Below are 24490 nucleotides of genomic sequence, written 5' to 3' on the forward strand. Positions count from 1 at the left end.
TTATTATTATTTAATTTTAACAGTGACAACCTAAAACTGACACACAGATCAAGAGAAACAGATGTGAACAGTTAAATCATCTGACACAGAAGAGACAGATACAAAATGAAAAAGCAGATATGTGAAATAACTCTAGAAAATAAACACACAGAATGACTTCACAATCAGCCAGAAGAGTCTTATCATGAATGAACAAAAGGTGTTCCATGTGATGAAACAAAAATACTGCTAGTTCAGTCAAAGCACGATGACAAATTAATAAAACTAATGCAAAAACAAATGTACAACAAACTATTTAAAAAATACATTCATATCTAAACTGTAGTCAGTCTGGTTTAATTCGTTAGTCACAAGTCTGTAATTCTGCCTCTAAATGAGTTAAAATGATGATTTCATGAGCCAAAGATTTACACCTGACAGAAATAATGCTCACGGAGATACATCAACATACTCGACAAGAAATAAACACAACACATGTAAAGATCAGTGTCGATTATGAAAGCTTCTTCTGTCTCCTGGTTTTATTCGATTGATGTGAGAGTCAGTGAGATTATAGTGTAAATAGATGTGATGATCTGCTGCTGCTCTCATGAATCTTCTGCTGTGTCTTCATGTCCTTCTCTCAATCTTATTCTCACTTTCTGATCTTCCTGTTCATATCCTGTTAATATCTGCATATCAAATCCATAATGATGATGAATAATGTCTCACAACTGACGTGTGTCTCATGTAGATGTGAAAAGCTCCTAACAGACCCAACAGAACCATCAGCTGAAGACACCGGACCAGAACAAACACCACAGACACTGAACACACTAAACAACACAAACACAAACACAAACACAACCAACCAATCAATCAATCAATCAATCAATCAATCAATCAATCAATCAACCAAACAATCAACCAACCAACCAACCTATCAATCAATCTGTGTAGTTGATATCTGTAGATGAACAGACATGATCTCACCAGGACAGGGTTTGAGTCTAATGGTCTTCTGTGCGTGACTGACGTGGTTCTTCACACTGCAGCTGATGTCTCCATCAGTACCCTCATCCAGATCAATGCTGCTGTTTCCATCCATCAGTGGATCTCCATTCAGAGTCCAGCTGTAGAGGAGATGATCCCCCTCAGAGGAGCAGAACACCCTCATCACCCCACTGGAGAAGCAGATGATTGACACTTCCACTGAGCCAATAGGAGCTGGAGGGAGGGACACATCACAGTCACATCACTGTCTCAACTAATTATGAGTCAATATCAAGACATTTTTAAACCAAAGTTTTTATCTGATAGCTGGACTCACTGAATTAAACACACGGCATAGTTTAGTCAAGTGACAAGAGTGCAGCAAATGATTTTTTAAAATGCTTTCACACATCATTTTACAATGTTATACAGTAAGCAACATACTAGTATTTCATTTTGAAAATAGACTTATTACATGAAAAGTGCAGATGCTGTTGACTGAATTCTTCCAGATATTTAATAATGAGCTGTAATAAAAACACAGAGATTCAACTGATTCATTTGTATGAGAGTGAGATCTTTGGAGAACATGAGATTATAATGAGTCTGATGAGAGAGTTTCTGTACCTTCAACAATCACTTGAAGATCTCTAGATGTTACTGAGCCATCTTTGAGTTTGTGTCCCAGAGCTGTGTAACAGGGATTAGAATGATTAAACCAGCAGAACCGATCCAGATCTGAAGAACAAAACACACACACACAAAATATTTGTATATATTAGGGCTGTCAGTCGATTCAAATATTTAATGGTGATTAATCATGATTGTCTTGAGTTAACTCATTATTTATTGAAACTTAAACACATTTTTATCTTTTTATTTTCCAAATGTACCTTCAATTAATACTTTTCAAGTGTTTAATACTCTAATCAACATGGACAAATATGGATGCTTTATTCAAACGTATGTTTATTATTAGTGAAACGATAGTCAACATAGAGCTTGAAGACTAGACATGTTTCAAAGATGGTAAACATGTTTTTCAAAGAATTTGTTCATGTCTATTAAACACTTGGAAAAAAGAACGTCCATAGGTTACGTATGTAACCCTGGTTGGCTGAGGGAATGAGATGTTGCGTCGAAACACTTTGGGAACCAATAAGCCCATGCCACCATACTGACAAATGCCTGTCTAGTGTGAAATCATGGCGAGCACCTCTAAGACAGAAGCACCTGAAAGTCTGGAGCAGTACCATACTTCTTCTGCCCTCAAGCATAACAAAAGAAACCTGTACCAACGGGTTTCTCCCCCAGTGAATGACCACCCAAAACGACGTGGAAAGCAGCTATGGCCACCACGAACACACAGCTTCCACAACTCAGGCGGGGATGAAAGATGGTGCCCCGCACCTGAAAGAGGAGATCCCGGCGAACGGGACTCTTCCATGGAGAGTCTCCAAGTAGGGATACCAGGTGAACCACAGGGGACATTGTGAGATATCTTGAGATGCAAACAAGTCTACCAAGTCGAACTTCTTCCAAATCTGCTCCACCACCTCGGTGTGGAGCTTCCATTCCCTGGGCCTCAGCCCCTGCCTCGACAGGATGTCTGCTCTCTGATTGAGGTGCCCAGGGATGTACACTGCTCTCACGGAGCCACGGCCCCAGCCTGTAAAGGGAGCGCCACTCTGACTCCAGACGTACTGGGGGAGTATGAGAAGCGATGCTCCCCGATGAGGAGCTGGAACAAGGCTAGGGCTGCTCTGCCCAGCAGCCCCTGAGACCTATGTCCAGCATTGGAAAATATCAGGGCCTTAGGGGTGATGCTGCAATGGGAACAGATAGCCCACAGGCATCTATCCCACCTTAGAGTTATATATATATATAACTCAAAAAAATCAAATTCAAAGCCAGATAAATATTCATCATTTAATTTCTCAGACTTAAATGCAGCCAAACAACCAGACAAGTGAACACAGTCTGATTATAATACAGGTGTATCTCAATAAATTAGAATGTCGTGGAAAAGTTCACTTATTTCAGTAATTCAACTCAACTTGTGAAACTAGAGTATTAAATAAATTCAATGCACACAGACTGAAGTAGTTTAAGTCTTTGGTTCTTTTAATTGTGATGATTTTGGCTCACATTTAACAAAAACCCACCAATTCACTATTTCAACAAATTAGAATATGGTAACATCCCAATCAGCTAATCAACTCAAAACACCTGCAAAAGTTTCCTGAGCCTTCAAAATAGTCCTCAGTTTGGTTCACTAGGCTACACATTCACTGGGGAAGACTGCTGATCTGACAGTTGTCCAGAAGACAATCATTGACACCCTTCACAAGGAGGGTAAGACACAAACATTCATTGCTAAAGAAGTTGGCTGTTCACAGAGTGCTGTATCCAAGAATGTTAACAGAAAGTTGAGTGGAAGGAAAAGTGTGGAAGAAAAAAATGCACAACCAAGTGAGAGAACCGCAGCCTTATGAGGATTGTCAAGCAAAATCGATTCAAGAATTTGAGTGAACTTCACAAGGAATGGACTGAGGCTGGGGTCAAGGCATAAAGACGTGTCAAGGAATTTGGATACAGTTGTTGTATTCCTCTTGTTAAGCCACTCCTGAACCATAGACAACGTCAGAGGCGTCTTACCTTGGCTAAGGAGAAGAAGAACTGGACTGTTGTCCAGTGGTCCAAAGTCCTCTTTTCAGATGAAAGAAGAAGAAATGCCAGTGGGAGCAGAGCTAAACATCCAAGGTAATGCACACTTGTACACTTAGGGACATTTTATGAATGAACTCAGCCAGCACCCTTAAGAGCTGACTGTGTGTGCTCCGCTCCAAGCCAAACCACACATAAATTGCATGCACCCCCACCCCTTATTATAGCAAGGGCAAGGAGAAACGTGCAATCTAAAATGCAGTATGCTTTTCATATGTAAAAGATTGAGATGGCAAGTCCTCAATCTCATATACATCATTGCTAACATCGACCTCCTCGGAGGAAGGAGTTCCTGAAGGGGAACATAGAAATACCAGGTTCCCATTACTACTTCTCTTTATTTGCACTGAGAGATTTACTTTTCTCACAACAGGGCAGCTCACTTGTTATGACCATGCAAAGTATAAATGTATTATTTATATTACATTTGTTTGCATCTCTGTACCCACATACTGTATTTTGATGCAGCCAAATTTTCAGTAAAACATACTGTTTTTGTTGTCAGACAATGGAATGAATATGAAATAGTGAATGAAACAAAACAAAGCTCTCCCTTCCGAGATCTGCACAAAAATCCTGATTTATAATTGAGCCCTCATCTGATGAAATCAAATACACATAAGATAAAGACAAAAGATGTGCTGTGATTTTGGCTATACTTACAACATAAAGGGGTGGTTTCCCGGACAGGGTTTAAATTAAGCCAGGAGTAGGCTTAATCTAGAATATCTAATTTTTGTTTAAAAAAATTACTTTCTGAAACACAGATTAAGTACAGATTACCATACCTGTCAACACTCCCGTTTTTCCCGGGAGTCTCCCGTATTTCACACCCATCTCCCGCCCACCTCCCGTTTTGTTATTTCTCCCAGGAAACTCCCGTAATTTGAATAGCCCTACCTCGTTATATGAATAATCACATCAATACTTTATTCCAAGGTTGTCCAGTTGCCAGATCTTGTATGAAACGCATCCTACTCACACAATAGATACATCATACAATTTTGAACCCATTTGTGCAGTTGATATCTGCGCAGGTAGACGGGGGAATTTGAATTAAGCGTCACTAAAAATGGCATTAGAAAGCAGGTGATGCTACGGCGAAAAAAACTTAATATAGCTGCAAATATAACAACAGTTGGTCGGAGGAATTTAATTTATTATCACGAAGCAGCATCGAAAATTCACACGCTTTTTGCAAAGTATGTTGCACTGATTTCAGTATCGGACACGGTCGGAAAAACGACGTAACGCAATCTCAATGGCACAATCACGCTGTGGAGGCACAAAGGGGCACACCCGCGATTTCAAACTTTATCAAAGTCTGCTACTTACAATTATAATTCCGGATGTAAGAAACACTAGGAAATGCCTTCATGTTAAATACATGAAGTACTGTACTTCATGTATTTAACATGAAGGTGTTTCCATGTACTTCAAGTACATGAAATTTCTTGTTACATGTTCCACATGCACCACATTGTTTACTTTTATTTAATATAAAATTTGTTATAATAAAGATAAAGAAAAAAGAAACATGAATAAGTCTTATTATTATCACAGCAATTCTTATTAATAATTACGTATTATGTATTTACTTATGTGTATTTAACTTGCCTCTGACCTGCCCCAAAACGCAACCCCCCATCTGCCGAGTCCCGCCCCCCACAACCCCACCCCCCCCCCACCCGTCCCACCCCCCCCGGAGTCTCCCGGATTTTGGTATCCAAATGTTGACAGGTATCCAGATTACTAACTCCAGGACTATGGAGTCCTGAACTAAAATAAACTTGATTAATTTAAAACCAGCTGTGTTAATCTGAATTATCACAGCAGAGGTTGCCTATAAAAACATGGAATGAAGTTCAAGAAATGCTTAAATTTGTATGGAACTAAGAAGCCAATCCTAGGAAAACAATAGCAGTGGAAAAATCCTGCAATCAACAACAACAAAAAACAAACAAACAAACAAAAATGTTACTGAACAAAAAACTTTTTTAGAGCAAGCAAACTGCACACGTCAAATAATAATAATAATAAAAAAAGGAATGCCTAGGAATATCTTTGTAATGAATTCTTGAATAAATTATTGCAATCAGCTGTTGTTGTCAGTTTTATATTATTATTATTATTATTATTATTATTATTATTATTATTATTATTATATTTTAAATAAAGCTGTTGTTAGAGAAAGATAGATAGGAAAACCAAAATAAATAAATAATAAAAAAAACATAAAAATCTAACTTATCAACAAAATCACATTATTATTATTATTTTTCTCTAGTACACATTGACCACAATTATTTGTTGTTCTATAAATTTTTGGATTTTTTTTCTTTTCAGATCATTTGCGTGGCCAAAGGCTCCAAAGATCTACAGCTGGATAATTTTTATTTATTTATTTTTTTATTAAAAAATATAAATGGTTAACATTGATTTATTTTCACGGACTTCTTTGTTCATATCTACCAAGGGTGCCTATAATTTTGATATATAAAGACTGGAAACACAAGTTAATCTGAAGTTAAACCTACCTCCTGGTAGGTTTAATTTAAGCCTCAGTTTAGTCCTGAAGTAGCTCTAGTCTTCCTCCAGGAAATCAGCCTATTAAATTCTGGACTATACCAAGATCCTCTTTCTTGGCTGTCATTTGGCAACTCGAAGTTTCAGCTCCCTCCACAGATCTTTTATATGTTTGAGGTCTGGAGACTGGATAGGCCCCTCCATGACCTTAATGTGCTTCTTCTTGAGCCACTCCTCTGTTGCCTTGGCGGTATGTTTCGGGTCATTGTCATGCTGGAAGATCCATCCATGACCAATCTTCAGTGCTCTGGCTGAGGGAAGGAGGTTCTCATCCAAGATTTTACAGTACATGGCCCCGTCCATTTGCCCCTCAATGCAGTGAAGTCGTCCTGAACCCTTAGCAGAAAAACAGCCCCAAAACATAATGTTTCCACCCTGTGCCTGACTGTTGGGATGGTGTTCAGAATTTCTCTCCCCCCAAACTCAGCGAGTCGAGTTAATGCCAAAGAGTTCAATTTCGGTCTCATCTGAGCATGGCACTATCTCCCAAGCCTTCTCTGAATCATTTAGATGTTCTTTGGCAAACTTTAAATGGGCCTGTACATGTGCCTTCTTGAGTAGGGGGACCTTGCAGGTGCTGCAGGATTTCAGTCCATAGTGGCGTATTGTTTTACCAATGTTTTGCTTGGTGACTGTGGTCCCAACTGCCTTAAGATCATTAACAAGCTCCTCCCCGTGTATAGTTCTGGGCTGATCCCTCACCTTTCTCATGATCATCTTTACCCCATGAGGCGAGATCTTGCACTGAGCTCCAGACCAAGGCCAACTGATGGTTGTTTTGTACTTCTTCCATTTCCAGTAATCGCACCAACAGTTGTCTCCTTCTCATCATGTTTCTTGCTGATGGTCTTGTAGCCCATTCCACCCTCGTGCAGATCTACAAACTTGTCTCTGACATCCTTTGACAGCTCTTTGGTCTTGTCCATGGTGGTGGGAGTGTCACGAAACGCACACAGACAGGTAGATCCAAATGCAGTGTTTATTAAAGGGTAATCCAAAATCATAAACAGTCCAGGCAGGGGTCAAAACCAAACATAAACAGTCCAAAACACGAAACACGAACATCCACTAGGGAACCAGGAAAAAGCAGGGTGACATGCAACAAGGACTCCGTAACAATGACAGAACAACCAGGGTATAAATACACAGGTGCAAACAATGTAAGTGGTGACAGCTGAATCCAATGAACAGTGATGAGCAGATAAGGCTAGTGGGAAATGTAGTACTGAAGGGGGTGAAAATAAGGGGAAGTGAGACCTCTAGTGGACACCCAGGGATACACAAACCAGACACCGTGACACTACCCCCCCTCTAAGGAGCAGCTTCTAGATGCTCCTCAGAACAAACCAAACACAAAACAAAGAGACCAAGAGGGAGGTGGACTGGTGGAGGCAGAACAGGGGGAGGGATGGCGGGCCAGGCCGGTGTAGGGGAACTGGGACCGGCCGCGATGGCTCCCCTGGTAGCCCAGGTGGCTCGGTCAAGATCAGGGGGCCATGGTGGACCCGAAAGTTCAGGGGACCACGAGGGACCAGGCAGTTCAGGTGGCCACGGTGGACCCGAAAGTTCAGGGGACCACGAGGGACCAGGGCAGTTTCAGGTGGCCACGGTGGACCCGAAAGTTCAGGGGACCACGAGGGGCCAGGCAGTTCAGGTGGCCACGGTGGATCAGTCCATTCTCGTTGTGCAGACGGCCAGGGAGGAATTCGCCATTTGAGTGGCCCGAACGGAACCTGCCAATCGGGGAGCCAGTAAGGAGCAGGCTGTGTGGCGATGGCCAGGTCACGGCATTGGGAACGGCATCGGGAACGGCCTCAGACAAGGGCACCGCCTCGGGAACGGCCTTGGACACGGGTATCGCCTCCAGGAACCATCTCGGGCCCCCCCGCATCGGCCTCCGGAACAGCATCGGGCACTGCCTCGGGAATGGCCTCAGGAACGGCATCGGACAAGGACACCGCCTCGGGAACGACCTCGGCATCGGGCACCGCCTCGGGAACGGTCTCAGGAACGGCCTCAGGAACGGCCTCAGGAACGGCATTGGACAAGGACACCGCCTCGGGAACGGCCTCGGGCACAACCTCGGGCTCGGCATCGGGCACCGCCTCGGGAACGGCCTCGGGAACGGCCTTGGACAAGGACACCGCCTCGGGAACGGCCTCGGGCTCGGGTATCACCTCGGGAACGACCTCGGGTTCGGGCACCGCCTCGGGAACGACCTCGGGCACGACCTCGGGCACCGCCCTGGGAACGACCTCCGGAAAACAGCATCGGGCCCCGCCTTGGTCTCTGGAACAAACATCGGCCACCGCCTCGGCCTCCGGAACCATCTCGGGCACCGCCTCGGCCTCCGGAACAGCCTCGGGCACCGCTTCGGCATCGGGCACAGCCTCGGCATCGGGCACAGCCTCGGGCACCGCCTCGACCTGCGGAACAGCATCGGTCACTGCCTCGGCATCGGGCACAGCCTCGGCATCGGGCACCGCCTCGGACACCGCCTCGGCCTCCGGAACAGCATCGGCCACCGCCTCGGCCTCCGGAACAGCATCAGTCACTGCCTCGGCATCGGGCACAGCCTCGGCATCGGGCACAGCCTCGGGCACCGCCTCGACCTCCGGAACAGCCTCGGGCACCGCCTCGGCATCGGTCACCGCCTCGACCTCCGGAACGGCATCGCGTCACCGCCTCGACCTCCGGAACGGCATCGGTCACCGCCTCGGCATCGGGCACAGCCTCGGCATCGGGCACAGCCTCGGGCACCGCCTCGACATCGGGCACCGCCTCGACCTCCGGAACCGCATCGGGCACCGCCTCGACCTCCGGAACGGCATCGGGCACTGCCTCGACCTCCGGAACGGCATCGGGCACCGCCTCGGCATCGGGCCACCGCCTCGACAACCGCCTCGGGCACCTCCTCGGTCACTGCATCGGGAACCGCATCGGGAACCGCCTCGGGAACCGCCTCGGGAACCGCCTTGGCCACCGCCTCGGACACCGCCTCGGCATCGGGCACCACCATCGGGCATCACCTCGGAGACAGGCTGACGCCTGTCTCCTCCTCCTGCGGCCTCTATGATGACGTGCCGGTGGCTCCTTGACGGAAGACTCAGGCATTGAGTCAACCATCATGTCTGCCAACACAGGTGTAGATTCGACCATCCTGTGCAGTGGTGCTGGGCTGGCGGTCATCTCGTGCTGTGGCGCTGGGCTGGCGGCCATCTTGTGCTGTGGCGCTGGGCTGGCGGCCATCTTGTGCTGTGGTGCTTGCACTGGTGGCCATCCTGGCCATTGGCGCTGGCTCAGCGGCCGTGATGTGAACACTCCCGGGAAACTCTGGGATCTGGCACATCCTGGAAAAGTAACTTAATACTGTCTCCGCGGCCATCTTGGGCTGTGGCGCTGGGCTGGCGGCCATCTTGTGCTGTGGCGCTGGGCTGGCGGCAATCTTGTGCTGTGGCGCTAGGCTGGCGGCCATCTTGTGCTGTGGCGCTGGGCTGGCGGCCATCTTGTGCTGTGGCGCCGGGCTGGCGGCCATCTTGTGCTGTGGCGCTGGATCAGCCGATGTATCCCACCGAGCACGATGGTGCAGGTAATTAGTAAAACCCCCCAAAAGTCCAGGATCTCCAGCCCCATCATCTCCCATTGAGGCAAAGGATCATCTAGGCAATTGTTGAATAAGTCTTTCAGTGCTGCATCATTATAACCTAGCCCGACTGCCCATGGTCCAAAAACACTTGCGCCAGGCCACCCACCTCACTCCCCCTTTGACGAAGGGTGGTTAAGTTCCGGAATCTCCCCCTCCGTTCCCACACAGAGGCTTAGAAACAAATTCAAAATCCAACAAAGCTTAATCCAAAAACAAAAAAATCCCAGGCGTCACGAAACGCACACAGACAGGTAGATCCAAATGCAGTGTTTATTAAAGGGTAATCCAAAATCATAAACAGTCCAGGCAGGGGTCAAAACCAAACATAAACAGTCCAAAACACGAAACACGAACATCCACTAGGGAACCAGGAAAAAGCAGGGTGACATGCAACAAGGACTCCGTAACAATGACAGAACAACCAGGGTATAAATACACAGGTGCAAACAATGTAAGTGGTGACAGCTGAATCCAATGAACAGTGATGAGCAGATAAGGCTAGTGGGAAATGTAGTTCTGAAGGGGGTGAAAATAAGGGGAAGTGAGACCTCTAGTGGACACCCAGGGATACACAAACCAGACACCGTGACAGGGAGAGGTTGGAATGGAAGATATAGATTGTGTGGACAGGTGTCTTATACACCTAACGAGATGTCAAACTGGGAAGCAGCATATGTTTTACATCAGCAACAAATGCACATGTACTACTATCCACTGAAATTATATTGTAATGATATAATAATACAATATATAAATTATATTGTATTATTATATCAACGCTATAATAATATCAGTTATAGCTTTGATATATTGACAACAGCAGGCACGTGCACAGGGAACAGTCAATTCCACTCACTCACTGTATAGTGTGCAGGAGGCCCCGAGGTCACAAAAAAAAAAACCACAAATCTGCATACAGCTGCTTTGAATAGAAATATACAGATACAAACTTATCCCTTAAAAATAAAGATGTTTAAAAGGTCCTTCACAGCGATGCCATAGAAAAACCTTTTAATAGTTCCACAAAGAACCATTCAGTCAAAGCTTCTTTAAAGAACCATCTCTTTGTTAGCTTTTTTATAATCGGAAGAACCTTCTTTCGCCACAAATAACATTTTGTGAAACAGATCGTTTCTTCAGATTTTAAAGGTTTTTATGGAACCATTTAGACAAAAAAAGTTCTTTAATGCATGCAAGATGGGTTTGATGTAAAAGTACTCACATGCAGCAGTTTGCAGCAGCAGCAGCAGCAGCAGCATCAGTCCAAAGATGAGCATCATTTCTCTAAAGTCCAGTTTCCAGAAGAGCCCAATCCCAGCAGAAGAGTGTGATGATCTGTGTTCTGGCTCTCATCAAGACAAGCGTCTTCACAGCACAATGAGGAAATATCTGAAGAGGAAGTTTCCACTTATGCTGTTAGTTTGTACTACAATACATAGTGAAACTAAGAGAAATGTATAACAGATGAAGTAACGTACATTTAACTATAGCTCGTTTCTACAAGAAATAATGTTGTTGCGATTATAACTAGTAAACTAGCTAGAATTCAACATGGGTAGTCTTAACAGGCTGATAACCCTGGGAAATCAGGGCCGTGACAATTATCTGGGATTAAAATATTTAAAATAAAGTACAAAAGCTGTCTCTGGGATTAAAATATTTAAAATAAAGTACAAAAGTCTCTGGAGCAGCACCTTCTTAAAAGATACTAAACTACTACTAGGTACTAACGTGGACCCTCTAGTGTTAAATTAGGTATAAAGTGTGTTTGAAACTTTAAAGCCATACAGTAGGAATTAACTAAAAACACTGCTTCACACTCATGCAGTGAATTGTGGGATTGACAGCAGACCGGAAAAAGTGATGAGACAAGAGTGCGTGTTTTGACCATTTCATTTCCTATTTGGAAAGGAATTTGAGAAAGGAAAAGATGGCTCGTTCTGAACTGTTTTATTTAAAATGAGGGAACTTAGTCAGTCACACATTTAAAATACAAAATATTAGTAACGTAACTGTATGTGATTACATTTTGAATGGGTGATAATCAAATTACATCCAAGAAGAATTTTAGATCACTTAAGTGATTATTTTTTAATGTCATTTATTTCATTTAAACATTAATGTAAATGGTAACAGGCAATATCATAAAAACTGGATGTTATTTTTATTATTTAGTACTGTCCTGAATAAGCTATTTCACGTAACAGATACACTACATACACTCCACTCCACAACTCCATTTTATTCCGAGGTCACTCTAGCCACCAGATCCAGTCTGTATCCAAGTCAGAGGGTCACTGCAGTCACCCGGATCCAGTACGTATCCAGACCAGATGGTGGATCAGCACCTAGAAAGGACCTCTACAGGCCCTGAAAGACAGTGGAGACCAGGACAGCTAGAGCCCCAGAGACAGATCCCCTGTAAAGACCTTGTCTCAGACGACACCGGGACAAGACCACAGGAACCAGTTGAGTCCTCTGCACAATATGACTTTGCTGCAGCCTGGAATTGAACTGCTGGTTTCATCTGGTCAGAGGAGAACTGGTCCCCCAACTGAGCCTGGTTTCTCCCAAGGTTTTTTCTCCATTCTGTCACCGATGGAGATTTGGTTCCTTGCCGCTGTCGCCTCTGGCTTGCTTAGTTGGGGACACTTCATTTACAGCGATATCATTGACTTGATTGCAAATTATTGCACAGATACTATTTAAACTGAACTGAGCTGCATGATGACTTCACTGAATTCAATGATGAACTGCCTTTAACTGTCATTTTGCATTATTGACACACTGTTTTCATAATTAATTGTTGTTCAGTTGCTTTGACGCAATATTTTTTGTTTAAAGCGCTGTATAAATAAAGGTGACTTGACTTGACTTGACAAGACAAAATAACTGAATTTAAAAAAATTATAATAATAATTGCCCAATTCAAAAATGTACACAGCCTTGAGTCTTAACAGTCTGTCATTATCTCGATGATCCACAACTATCTTCATATTTTGTGATAGTTGTTTGTAAGACTCTTGTTTGTCCTGAACAGTTCAACTGCCCGCTGTTCTTTAGAAAAAAATCCTCAATGTTCTGCACATTCTCAGGTTTCCCAGCATCTTCTGCATATTTGAACCCTTTCCAACAGTGTCTATGATTTTGAGATACATCTTTTCACACTGAGGGTAGTTGAGGGACTCATACATAGCTATTACAAAAAAGTGAAAACATGCTGATGTGCAAGGAAGCACTATGCATTAAGAGCAGTGGGTGTAAATGCAATTGTTTTTATGCTTATGAACAAAAATATGTGTAAATTTGTCTCGTTTAGAGATCACACACACACACACACACACACACACACACACATATTATTTCCAAATATTTATATATATATATATAGTATATTGCATTTAGTACTGCTGTAGAATCTAATACTTATTTTATATTATATATTATATGTTTCCAGAAGACAAAATAAGTCCAGTTCACCCCGTTCAACAATTTGATAACTTTAGCTTCTTGAGCATCAGTAAATTATTATTATTATTATTTTTATATCTACATTATTACCTTCAGGAAATATTGTGGAAAACTGATGTTAAATTTCAGTAGATGTCATTCTTCTCTATTCTTCTCCAACCCTAATTAAACACACCTGAACAAGCTCATCGAGGTCTTCAGGATCATTAGTAATTTCCAAGCAGGTGAGTTTGAGCTAAACAAGACTGCGACACTCCAGGGACTGAGGCCAAACAAATTTTAAGTATTTTACTCTTTAAAGCATTAATTTTGAAATCTGTAGCAAAATACATTTTAAAAGTAACTTTTCCAACCCTGTTTATATTACCACAGAGAGCTGGTAAATAAAAAATAGGCCTACACAAGTATGTCTAAACATGTTAAAAATTATGTAGGAAATGCAGGATCTGCTGCTGCTCTCATGAATCTTCTGCTGTGTGTTCATGTCCTTCTCTAAATCTTCTCATCCTCACTTTCTGATCTTCCTGTTTCTTTCCTAATCACATCATCATCATCATCATCATCACACTCTTAATATTTGCATGTCAAATCCATAATGATGATGATAAATGTCTCTCACCTGATGTGTGTCTCATGTACATGTGAAAAGCTCCTAACAGACCCAACAGAACCATCAGCTGAAGACACCGGACCAGAACAAACACCAGAGACACTGAACACACTGAACAACAAGAATTAGACACAAAACAAAACCCATACTTCATGATTCCAGGAGTGTGTTTGTTAAACTTGTACCACATTCTGATGTCTGTGTGCTGGTGGTCACTGCAGAGGTCAAACTAGAGGTCACAGCTGCAGTAGTTGATCCTGAAATAAAACATCAGCACAGAATCAGTTTCTTTCTCCCTGAAGCACATCAACACAATTCACTGCTGAGATCAAGCTGAAACAAACTAGTGATGCTGTTAGTAGTTCATAACTGCCAGCAAACGTCATAATGATTGATGAGTTTGACCTTTGACATATTAATTATGTCCAGATGTGCACTTTGCCCTATTAATAATGTCCATATGCGGAACACCGGCGTGCGTGAAATCCATCCGTCATCCTTCGAGCTCCGCGAGGTGAAATGTGTTGTTTGTTCAAGACCAAGTGATGAATGAGATCCCTGAAGAATGAGTTTGTAGATCTTATACACACATTCTCATATCTGGACTCATCTGCGGACGCGTCTGTGTGTGTGTGTGGTACGTGACCGAGGTATCAGGTTGCGTTCTGTAATGCCCAGGGTGCGCGCTCTCTCTGGCTCTCTGTCTCTCCCGGTCTCTCTCTCTCTGTATGGGGGCTGTGAGAAAGATATTGGCTTTAATGACAATAATTAATAAACAATTTTAACAGATCGTGTGTGTGTGTGTGTGTGTGTGTGTGTGTTTGTATTTAATATGACTACGGTATAAAAAGAATCTCAACCTATTAATAAACTGAGAATAATTCAATAAAAATATTAACTCCACATAGGAAAACCAGGACGTGTTGATGAAGAATAAACAGAATAAATAATTTTAACAGATCGTGTGTGTGTGTGTGTGTGTGTGTGTGTTTTCATTTAATATGACTACGGTATAAAAATAATCTCAACCTATTAATAAACTGAGAATAAATCAATAATAAAATATAAATTCCCCTTACATTATTTTTGCGAAAGTCTTCCTTGCGCAGGCGTCACGATTCTTCAGATGATAGGTTTACAAAATTCTGGAGTTTAAACTCTGTGCGTTCTCTCTCTTTCTCTCTCTCCGCCTGCATGAGAGAGCTCTCCCGTCATCTCGGTCCGCTGCGAGAGAGAAAGCGGATAAGTTGGCAAAAACGTTTTAAATGCACTACATCTAACTCTATTACTTTAATGTTTAAATGAACATACTCCCTTTACAGCTGTTATCCGGCGGTTCTTGTTTATATTTTAACTAAGTTTCTTATTTTAATCATGGTATTCTTACATGATCTAGATTCTATAATAATAGATAGTTTTTTTTTCATCGTATCTAATTCCGTCTCAAACGTGGTTTAAAACGTTTTTTAATTGTTTAGCTAAAAAATCCTATTCAAAATGTTTATTCAGTGGGCATGCGAGAGACAGAGTGTGTGTGTGTAGCAGCGCAAACAATTTCCTTTAAGATGTTTATGTAAACACTTTGCTATTCTAACAGTGACTCGGGTGTGTGTGTGTGTGTGTGTGTGTGTGTGTGTGTGTGTGTGTGTGTGTGTGTGTGTGTGTGTGTGTGTGTGTGTGTGTGTATTTAATATGACGTCGGCATAAAATAATTTAAACAAAAATGCATCATGACTAATAATGAAATTCGGGATGCGTCAATAAATAGCCTTCAGGATCTGAGAAAACACGTCTTAAACTTTAAATCAGTATCGGTCTGTATCGCACGTTTGTTCTCACTGTCAGCACTTCTCACACTAAGCTGCAGGGGGTTCTGAATCGGCAGGGGGTGTCGCTGAAAACGGATATGCCCATATTTAAAATGTTTATTCAACTGGATTTCGAGAGACAGGCCCTTTGCTGCGCAGCGTGAGCTAATGCCTTTAAGATGTTTATGTAAACACTAAGCCAATCTATCCGTGACGATGAAAAATATTGTCTTCTGTCACGGTTATTATGTTGGGCATTCTTAAACTATTTTCACATGACCCTGGGCACTGTTTCAAAAAGCCTATGAAAACACAACATGTTTTCACATATGGTATAGAGACAAGCATAACACAACATGTTTTCACATATGGTATAGAGACAAGCATTAATATTTCTTATTAGTCATGGGTATGCTACTATATTTCTCAGATAGTTTCTCTGTCGTTAGTTAAAACGATGCCTGTTATTAATCAAATTTGAGACTTTTATACTATATGTTTAATGCTATATCACTGTTTAGTCCAGGAAAATGTTTCTATCACAAAAACAAATTAGTACCGGTCATATGGCTTCTTTTGGCAGACAAAGGAAACTGGCTAAGCCAAAGTTTTCACAGCTGCAGAGCGAGGTGCTATACCATAGAGCTCGGATGCCATCTGCTGGTTATTTTATAAAATTACACCCTTCATGAGAAACGGGATATTTGCGGTTTGAACTATAATATTCAATATGAAAACAAATAATTTGTTGATTATTCTCGCTACACGTTATGTGTTATTTTATCCTCAAAATCTAAAAGTTTATCAAATCATTATTTATAAAAGAAGAAGTGTATGACCGAGTCTGAAGGACGGACTCATAGGTGCGATAAAAGACTAGACAAAAAGTCGCGCGGGGTCTTTGTATATTCACATTCTCTTCATGGTTTTGGACAAAGCTCACTTTTTTCTGAGAACAATATGGAACGCCAAGGTAAGCTGAATTATATACTTAAAAACAGCAATACTATGCTTTTAATTTCCAGGATTAAATAGGTGATTAGACGTTTTTCAATTGTTCTCTATTTTAATAGATTTAATCTTATAGGATACACGGAGAAAAAGGAAAAAAGCCTTTTAGCCAGATAAATAAGTGTAAGTCTCTAATTCTTAGTCAATGTTTATACATGTTTCATTTTACAACAGAAAATGATTTTCATTTAATTGATTTTAATTGTAGTGGCAGCCCAACTGATCGACTGACAAGATGGTAAAGTAATCGTTTTTATAATTTAAAAACTTAACTCTTCTTGGGATTCGTTCCTCTATTGTCTTGCACGGAAGGCGGCTGCGTTAACGCGATGCCACGTGTTGACTGTATTATTCTGGCATAGTAATACTATTTATCCATTGAACATTTTAAATGTCTACATCAGAAAATTATCTTGTGTTTTTTATTTTATTTTTTTGTCTAGACGATATACAACTAATTGAGGAGCAAGTCTCACAAAATGGTAAAGTAAAATGTTTTATACTTTTAAAATTAAACTTCATTTGACTTTTGTACATCATTTTGCACAGAGCATTGCCACACGTGCTCCGCTACCTAACTACAGCTCGGGGCGTTTATTAACTTTATAACCTGTCTCTGCTTTAAATACGTTAAGTACAATAGAAAATGATTTTGTCTTTATTTCTAACAGATGCGCGACTCATCTGGGAAACTGCTTCGCAAAATGGTAAATGTTTTATACTTTAAAAAAAATATATTTTTTTTTTCCTACCCATTTGTGAGTGTGAGCCCACGTGTTACCCGCATTGTTTGCTGTTGCTAAGCTACAGTTAATTACTGTGTTGCGGATGCTAAGCCCTAAAATAATTACAGCAGAAATTATTTTGTCTTTATTTTGTCTAGACGACGTGCAGATGGTTGAGGAGCAAGTCTCACAAAATGGTAAATGTTTTAAAAATATAATTTCTTCTGACTATCCCGTTTGTTTGTGGTTGCTCCAACTAAATACTGAGTTGCGTACGGTGAGATCATAAATAATAACGGCAGAAATTATTTTTTTCTTTTTTTCTTTTTTTTTTCTAGATTTGCTACAGCTAATAACCCAGCCCAATTTTGTGGACCTGACCCAGGAGGACTGTGAACGCGATGTCCAAGCTGGTCCAAGCAACGCTATCAATACCCGAAATCCAACACACAGCCCCTTGAGAAAGAAAAGAGTGATCGCTACAGTCAGTCCGGCAACGCGAGAGGAATTACACAATAGTAAGTTTTATTTTATTTATTTATTTGTTTTTCTTTTCTTTTAATTTATTTTTTTAACTTATCCCTAGGCTCCTCTGGCAACCTCTTGTGGTACAGTCTTGTCATTTTTTTTTTAATTTATCCCTAGGCTCCTCTGGCAGCCTCTTGTGGTGCAGTCTTGTCATTTTTTTTTTTTTATAACTTAACCTTAGGCTCCTCTGGCGACCTCTTGTGGTACAGTCTTGTCATTGCTTTTTTTATTTATTTTTTATTTTATTTTATTTTTTTTTATTATTATTTTTTTTATCTTATCCGTAGGCTCCTCTGGCGACCTCTTGTGTCTTTAAAGTATTTACAATGTTTTTAACCTCTGTTTATTCTATACAGATAGAACGTCAGAGGTTGACAGATCCAATGTTGATACCGGACCTGAGATATTTCAAGGTGATCTTTTCATATTTATTTAAATACGATTTTTTTTTTTCATACTTTTAATATTTAACAAAGAAAATTGGTTGTTATAACTATAAATCTTTAAAAGCAGTAATAGATATTACATTGAATCAGTTTTGCCACAATTTTCAATTTTCAACTACTTTTTCTTTTCAGACGGCGAACCCAGCGTTGCGGACAACGCTGCTGACTGGACCGATACGCAAATAAATGCCTGGCAAAGGGCTGGTTGGTCGAGTGGCCGCAGTGAAGTTTCGTCAAAGACGGATAGAGACAGGAGTTCGAAGAGCTGATTGAAAGACAGGAGTCTTTATACAACGAACTCTTTATTAGGCAGAATAATTTCTTCACCGAATTAAATAACAGCATGGACGCTAGGTTTCATGAACTTCAAGGTAATATACAACAGACGATAGAGACTCATGTATATCATGTCGCATCTCTTCCACGTCATCAGAGCGCTGACACTCTGTGGGTTAGTAACACAGGAGACACTGCAACAGCGCCACACATGGAGATGGATAGAAAACGTGGAGTGGATCACAGCCTACTTCGGCCAATACAGAGATTTACTACTTCATCCAACTTTAAAATTGAACTGTTTAATGCGCAATCGCTCACTAACAAATCCGGCTTTATACATGATCACATTCGTGACAAAAGTTTGGATATAATGTGCCTCACAGAAACCTGGCAGAAACCAGATGTTTTTTCTGTTTTAAATGAGACTTGCCCTCCTAGCTACTGTTATCTTCAAAAAGCTCGTAGCTCCGGCCGTGGTGGTGGCTTGGCTGTCATCTACCCCAGTCACTTGGATTTGTCCCTTTTGGACATCCCCGAGCTGTCTTCTTTTGAATGTCTGGCATTTAATTGTAAGCCTCCATTCCCTATGACAGTACTATTAATTTACCGGCCACCCAAATCAACCTCAAACTTCATTTCAGAGTTGTACAATTTTCTTTCAACTATCTGTGCAACCTCCTCCAATATAATAATACTTGGGGATTTTAACATTCATGTTAACAATCCTACTTGTCATCTTGCTACAGAATTTTTGCAATTACTGGACTGCTTAAATCTCAGACAATATGTTGATGTCCCCACTCACATCAAGGGGAATATTCTCGATTTGGTCATTACTGAGTCAGCCCTTTTAAGCGCACCATTTGTATATGATCTGGGTGTATCTGACCATAAGGTCATCTCCATGGAGCTGTCCTTTCCGTATTCCTACATGAAGCCTAAACGTGAAATACGTTTTAGAAATCTGAAAAAGATTAACACAGAAAACATGACCTTAAGCCTTCAACATCTCCTTTCTTCAAATATTTCATCAGTCACTGAATCTGTGGGAATTTTATAATCAGACATTGAGCCGCATTTTGGATTTCCATGCACCCGTCAAAGTTAGGACAATTACGTTTTCCCCGTTCAGCTCCCTGGTTCACAAGTGACCTGCGAAAAATGAAGGCAGCTGGACGTGCCCTTGAACGGCGGTACAACTCTTCTGAACTAACTGTTCATTAGCTGGCCTATCTGGACCATCAAAAAGCCTATCTGAAGTCAATCAAAGAAGCACGGTCACAGTACTATTCAAATATTATTCAAAATAGTCCTGGCAATTCCAAACAATTGTTTTGCCACCATAAATCATCTCCTTAAACCCCAAAGTGCTCCTCTCACAGGAGCTACAGAAGAAAAATGTAATGATTTTATGAGCTTTTTTAGAACCAAAATTGCTAAAATTCGTTCCTCTTTTTCTGTTTCATCTCCCTCATCTTTCCCAACTGCCGATCAGCAGTCCGGTTGGAGGTTACTTTTGCTGCTTCCCAGAAGTTACTCAACCAGAGGTTGAGGACATCATCAAGGGGATGAGATCCTCCACCTGTGCCCTTGATCCCTTCCCTACAGCTCTGGTGAAAGCAAATATTTCTGTTATCAGTCCTTTTATCACTATGATAATAAAACCAATCAATTCAGTCTGGTCACGTACCATTTGTTCTAAAAACGGCTATAATCAGACCACTACTCAAGAAACCTACCCTGGACCCTCAAACTCTTGCTAATTATAGGCCGATATCCAACCTACCATTCCTTTCAAAGGTTTTGGAGAAAGTAGTTGCCAGGCACCTTCACGATCACCTCAAGTACAACAACCTTTCTTGAAAAGTTTCAGTCTAGCTTTCGTTCCGCCCACAGCACAGAAACAGCCTTAGTGAGAGTGACAAATGACCTGCTAATGACAGCTGATGCGGGTTCACCATCACTCCTTGTCCTCTTGGACCTCTCTGCAGCTTTCGACAACGTTGACCACGGTATACTTCTTAAACGGCTGCACCACTCTATTGGTCTCAATAACACCGTCCTGCGCTGGTTTGAGTCATATCTCACAGATAGATCTGAATTTGTGGCCATGGGAAGCTCTAGGTCCCGTTTACACGCTGTTGATTGCGGGGTTCCACAGGGCTCAGTTCTTGGACCTATTTTGTTCATTCTTTACATGTTACCCCTCGGCAAAGTCATCAGTCCATTCCTGGAATTTCGTTCCATTGTTACGCTGATGATACACAATTATACATCAAAACTGACACTCATTCATCAACTTCATCAACAATTTTATCAACAGTCACTGCCTGTTTGGAGGAAATAAGGGCATGGATGACTCATAACTTTCTCCAGCTGAATAGTTCAAAGACAGAAGCTATCCTCATTGGTTCCCCTCATCAGATCAGATCATCTTCCATAACCTGCATTACATTCTCTTGCCAGGACATTCCCCTATCATCATTAGTCACCAATCTTGGTGTCAAGTTTGATCCTCATTTAACCTTTGAGGCGCACATTAAACATCTTTGTAAAACATCTTATCTCCACCTCAGGAATATAGCCAGACTCCGCCCCACACTTACCCTACATGATGCTGAGAAACTCATTCACGTCTTTGTCTCCTCAAGATTGGACTATTGTAACGCTCTTCTCATCGGGATTCCTAGCAAGAGCATCCAGAAAACTCCAGCACATACAAAACAGTGCCGCTGGGATCCTGATGAGAGTGCGTAAATATGAACACATCACACCAATTCTTCGATCTTTGCATTGGCTTCCCATTTCTGCCCGGATTGAGTATAAAGTCTCCCTTCTCACACATCAGTGCATCCACGGCAATGCCCCCAGTTACCTTCAAGAACTCCTAACTCCACAGACTTCAGCACGTTCCCTCCGCTCCACAAATACCCACCGGCTCCGTCCCCCTAAGACTAAGTCCCGTACAATTGGGGACAGAGCCTTCTGTGCCGCGGCCCCCTCGGCTCTGGAATGCTCTTCCTGAACACTTGAGGGGCTCCACAAACGACAAATGGTTTTAAAAAGGACTTAAAAACGTATCTTTTTAAAAAGTTTTTCAATGTTTAAAAATGTCTTCATGTTTAATTTAGTTAGTTTTAGTTGGCAGTTGATTTTTAACTTAATTCTTAGATTGTTTTTTTTTTTTTTTTTTTTTTTTCTGCTTTTATTGTAGCACTTTGAGATTTTCTTTAAAATGTAAAGTGCTTTATAAATAAAATGTATTATTATTATTTATTATTATTATCTGCGATGCATACAAACACAAATGTCTGAAAATTACACAACGGTTCATGAGGTACTACAATCACAGCTAAGAGAGAGAACACTGATCGTTCAATTGCTTTGTGCGATTAATGGACGTCTTCAACAGCGATAGATGACGCTTATGTAATTAGTTTTATAACCAATATAATTTCTGTAGTTCTGTTTATGCTCTGTGCCTTCACACTATTGAATGTTTTTGTAATTCTTCTTTATGAATACTGTGACGATCTGTGCTTTTACATTTTTGAATGCTTATTTTTGTATGTATTGTGATTTCTTTTATATCTGCATTTTGCTTGTAATCTGCTTGTACGAGGTGACCACCTAATTTTTCTATACGAATACTGTTTTCGATCTGTTTACGTTCTGTGCTTTTACATTTTTGAATGCTTTTTATTTTTGCATGTTTTGTGATTTCTTTTATATCTGCATTTTGCTTGTAATCTTCTTGTACGAGGTGACCACCTAATTTGTAGTCTCTTGCCTGTAGTATTTTGAATGTTTTTTTTTTTTTTTCGATGTGAATACTTTGTAGGTCTGTTTATGCTCTACGCCTTCACACTTTTGAATGCTTTTGTAATCTTTCTATACGAATACTGTTTCGATCTGATTACGTTCTGGGGCTTTTACATTTTTGAATGCTTCTTATTTTTGTTTGTATTGTGATTTCTTTTACATCTGCATTTTGCTTGTAGTCTTCTTGTATGAGGCGACCATCTTGTTTGTAGTCTTTTGAGTGACAAAGCCATTTTGATTTGTATGTCACAATAGGATCACCATCTTTTTACCAATATTCTCCCTATTGTAACTACATATATATATATATATATATATATTACAATGGACGTTGGGGGTGTTCATAGCTGTCATTCAGACCAATCTCTCGTAGACCTGCTACAGAACACTATCGAAATGCACACAGAGGCACCCCATAACTTGTGTGATATATTACAGCGATTGATAGATCAGCATCCAAATTTTACAGAAATTATATTTAATAGTGGTCACCCCGAAAATGTTCATGATTTGCAACGATTAGAATCGGAAATAGAACAAACTCCTAACACTGATTTGTGTATACTGTTGACTCGCTGATTCGTCACGGAGGGTTCGTAAATGGATATCATGTAACACCTAGGCCTCGACTTAACAGCATGGAATTGCGAAGGACTATGAATATGCGTGAAATAAGGTCTACAGATTTAGCTGCGTATCACGAATTATTACACGAAAAAATTGAGGAGATAGCATTGTTTGCTAGAACTATCGGTGGGGACTCTAGTGTGATTAATTTAACGATGAATGGTGAAAGCTTGAAATCGCCTGTTAATGCCGTTTTAACATCTGGTAATGATTACGACGTTAATCTTCTTACCGAACAAATTGAAAAATTTTTACAGAGCGACGATCAGTTATTGTCCGACGACTCGGTCGAGATCGAAGTCAATGTAGCAATGAACAGACATGGAGGAGGGGGTAAGAGGCGTAAACTCACAGACATACCTATTCAACAGGTGATTAAACGGAAAAAGCTGAGTTTATTCACACCTATAAATAAAGATAATAAATTGTGCATTTATATCTGTCTATCCCGTTTTCTCAAGCCACAACTACCCGAGAGTGAATTAGAAAGTCGGGCGGCAGTCATTCACAACAACGCCGGATTTTCAATCCAAGACAAGATCGGTCTTCATGATATAGTTAAGTTTGAAAATCTGCTAGACATCAAAATTGTAGTATTTTACAGAACGAGTGCAGGAACTTTAGAAACGTTCAAAAATAATACCGAAATTCATCCTAAAACCGTGTTTCTTTATTTACATGATGAGCATTACTACATGATTCTGAATCTGACGGCTTTCATCGGTGCTAACTACGTGTGCCAATTCTGCTATAAAGGGTACTCAAAAATCCAAGATCAACATTGTAAACATGTCTGTAACGTTTGTTTTGACCAAGATTGTTACAAATACCCTAAGAGAACTGTTCACTGTCGTCTACGCTTTTGTAATTCGAAGCACTGTTACGACATGCACAAGAAGACAACCCCCCGGCAAAGAGAACGCCCCTTGCAATGTTATAAAATATTGCAAACTATTTAACAGATGGTACAAAATTATAGGACCCGTCGATTGTCACAAATGTGCTCCCTTACGCTGCAGCGATTGTGGAGCAGAACTGCATGACCAAGATGTACACTACATACACACACAGCACCCAAAAGAACAAAGAAACAAGCAAAAATTATATTACTTATAAATCCCAAACTCAATTTCGTTTGTGCTATCAGCTTTGACAACGAACGATTTGTGTCCGAAGGTACCAGCTGTGTGGAACAGCTGATTAACCTCTTCAGACAGCCCCGATACAAAGGC

The 24490-nt window shown here is 41.2% G+C and overlaps 1 protein-coding gene across 7 annotated transcripts in view; it reads right to left on the bottom strand.

Moving 5' to 3' along the window:
• The window catches only part of LOC109048099, a 77819-nt gene that overhangs the window by 24602 nt on the left and 28727 nt on the right, over window positions 1-24490 (bottom strand). For 2 of the 7 annotated variants that reach the window (XM_042738754.1, XM_042738756.1), the window contains exons 7-9: window positions 14198-14269; window positions 14022-14123; window positions 13495-13937 (exon numbers count right to left, since the gene is read on the bottom strand). In XM_042738754.1, coding sequence (XP_042594688.1) covers window positions 13861-13937; window positions 14022-14123; window positions 14198-14269 — 251 coding nt within the window. In that variant the 3' untranslated portion in view covers window positions 13495-13860. Of the gene's footprint in view, window positions 1-713; window positions 772-13430; window positions 13938-14021; window positions 14124-14197; window positions 14270-24490 lie in introns of those variants that run through there. The other 5 variants (XM_042738757.1, XM_042738761.1, XM_042738758.1 and 2 more) reach the window with 4 other exon arrangements.

Source organism: Cyprinus carpio, chromosome B14 (genome assembly GCF_018340385.1).
Source record: "Cyprinus carpio isolate SPL01 chromosome B14, ASM1834038v1, whole genome shotgun sequence".
Classification (NCBI taxonomy): Eukaryota; Metazoa; Chordata; class Actinopteri; order Cypriniformes; family Cyprinidae; genus Cyprinus; species Cyprinus carpio.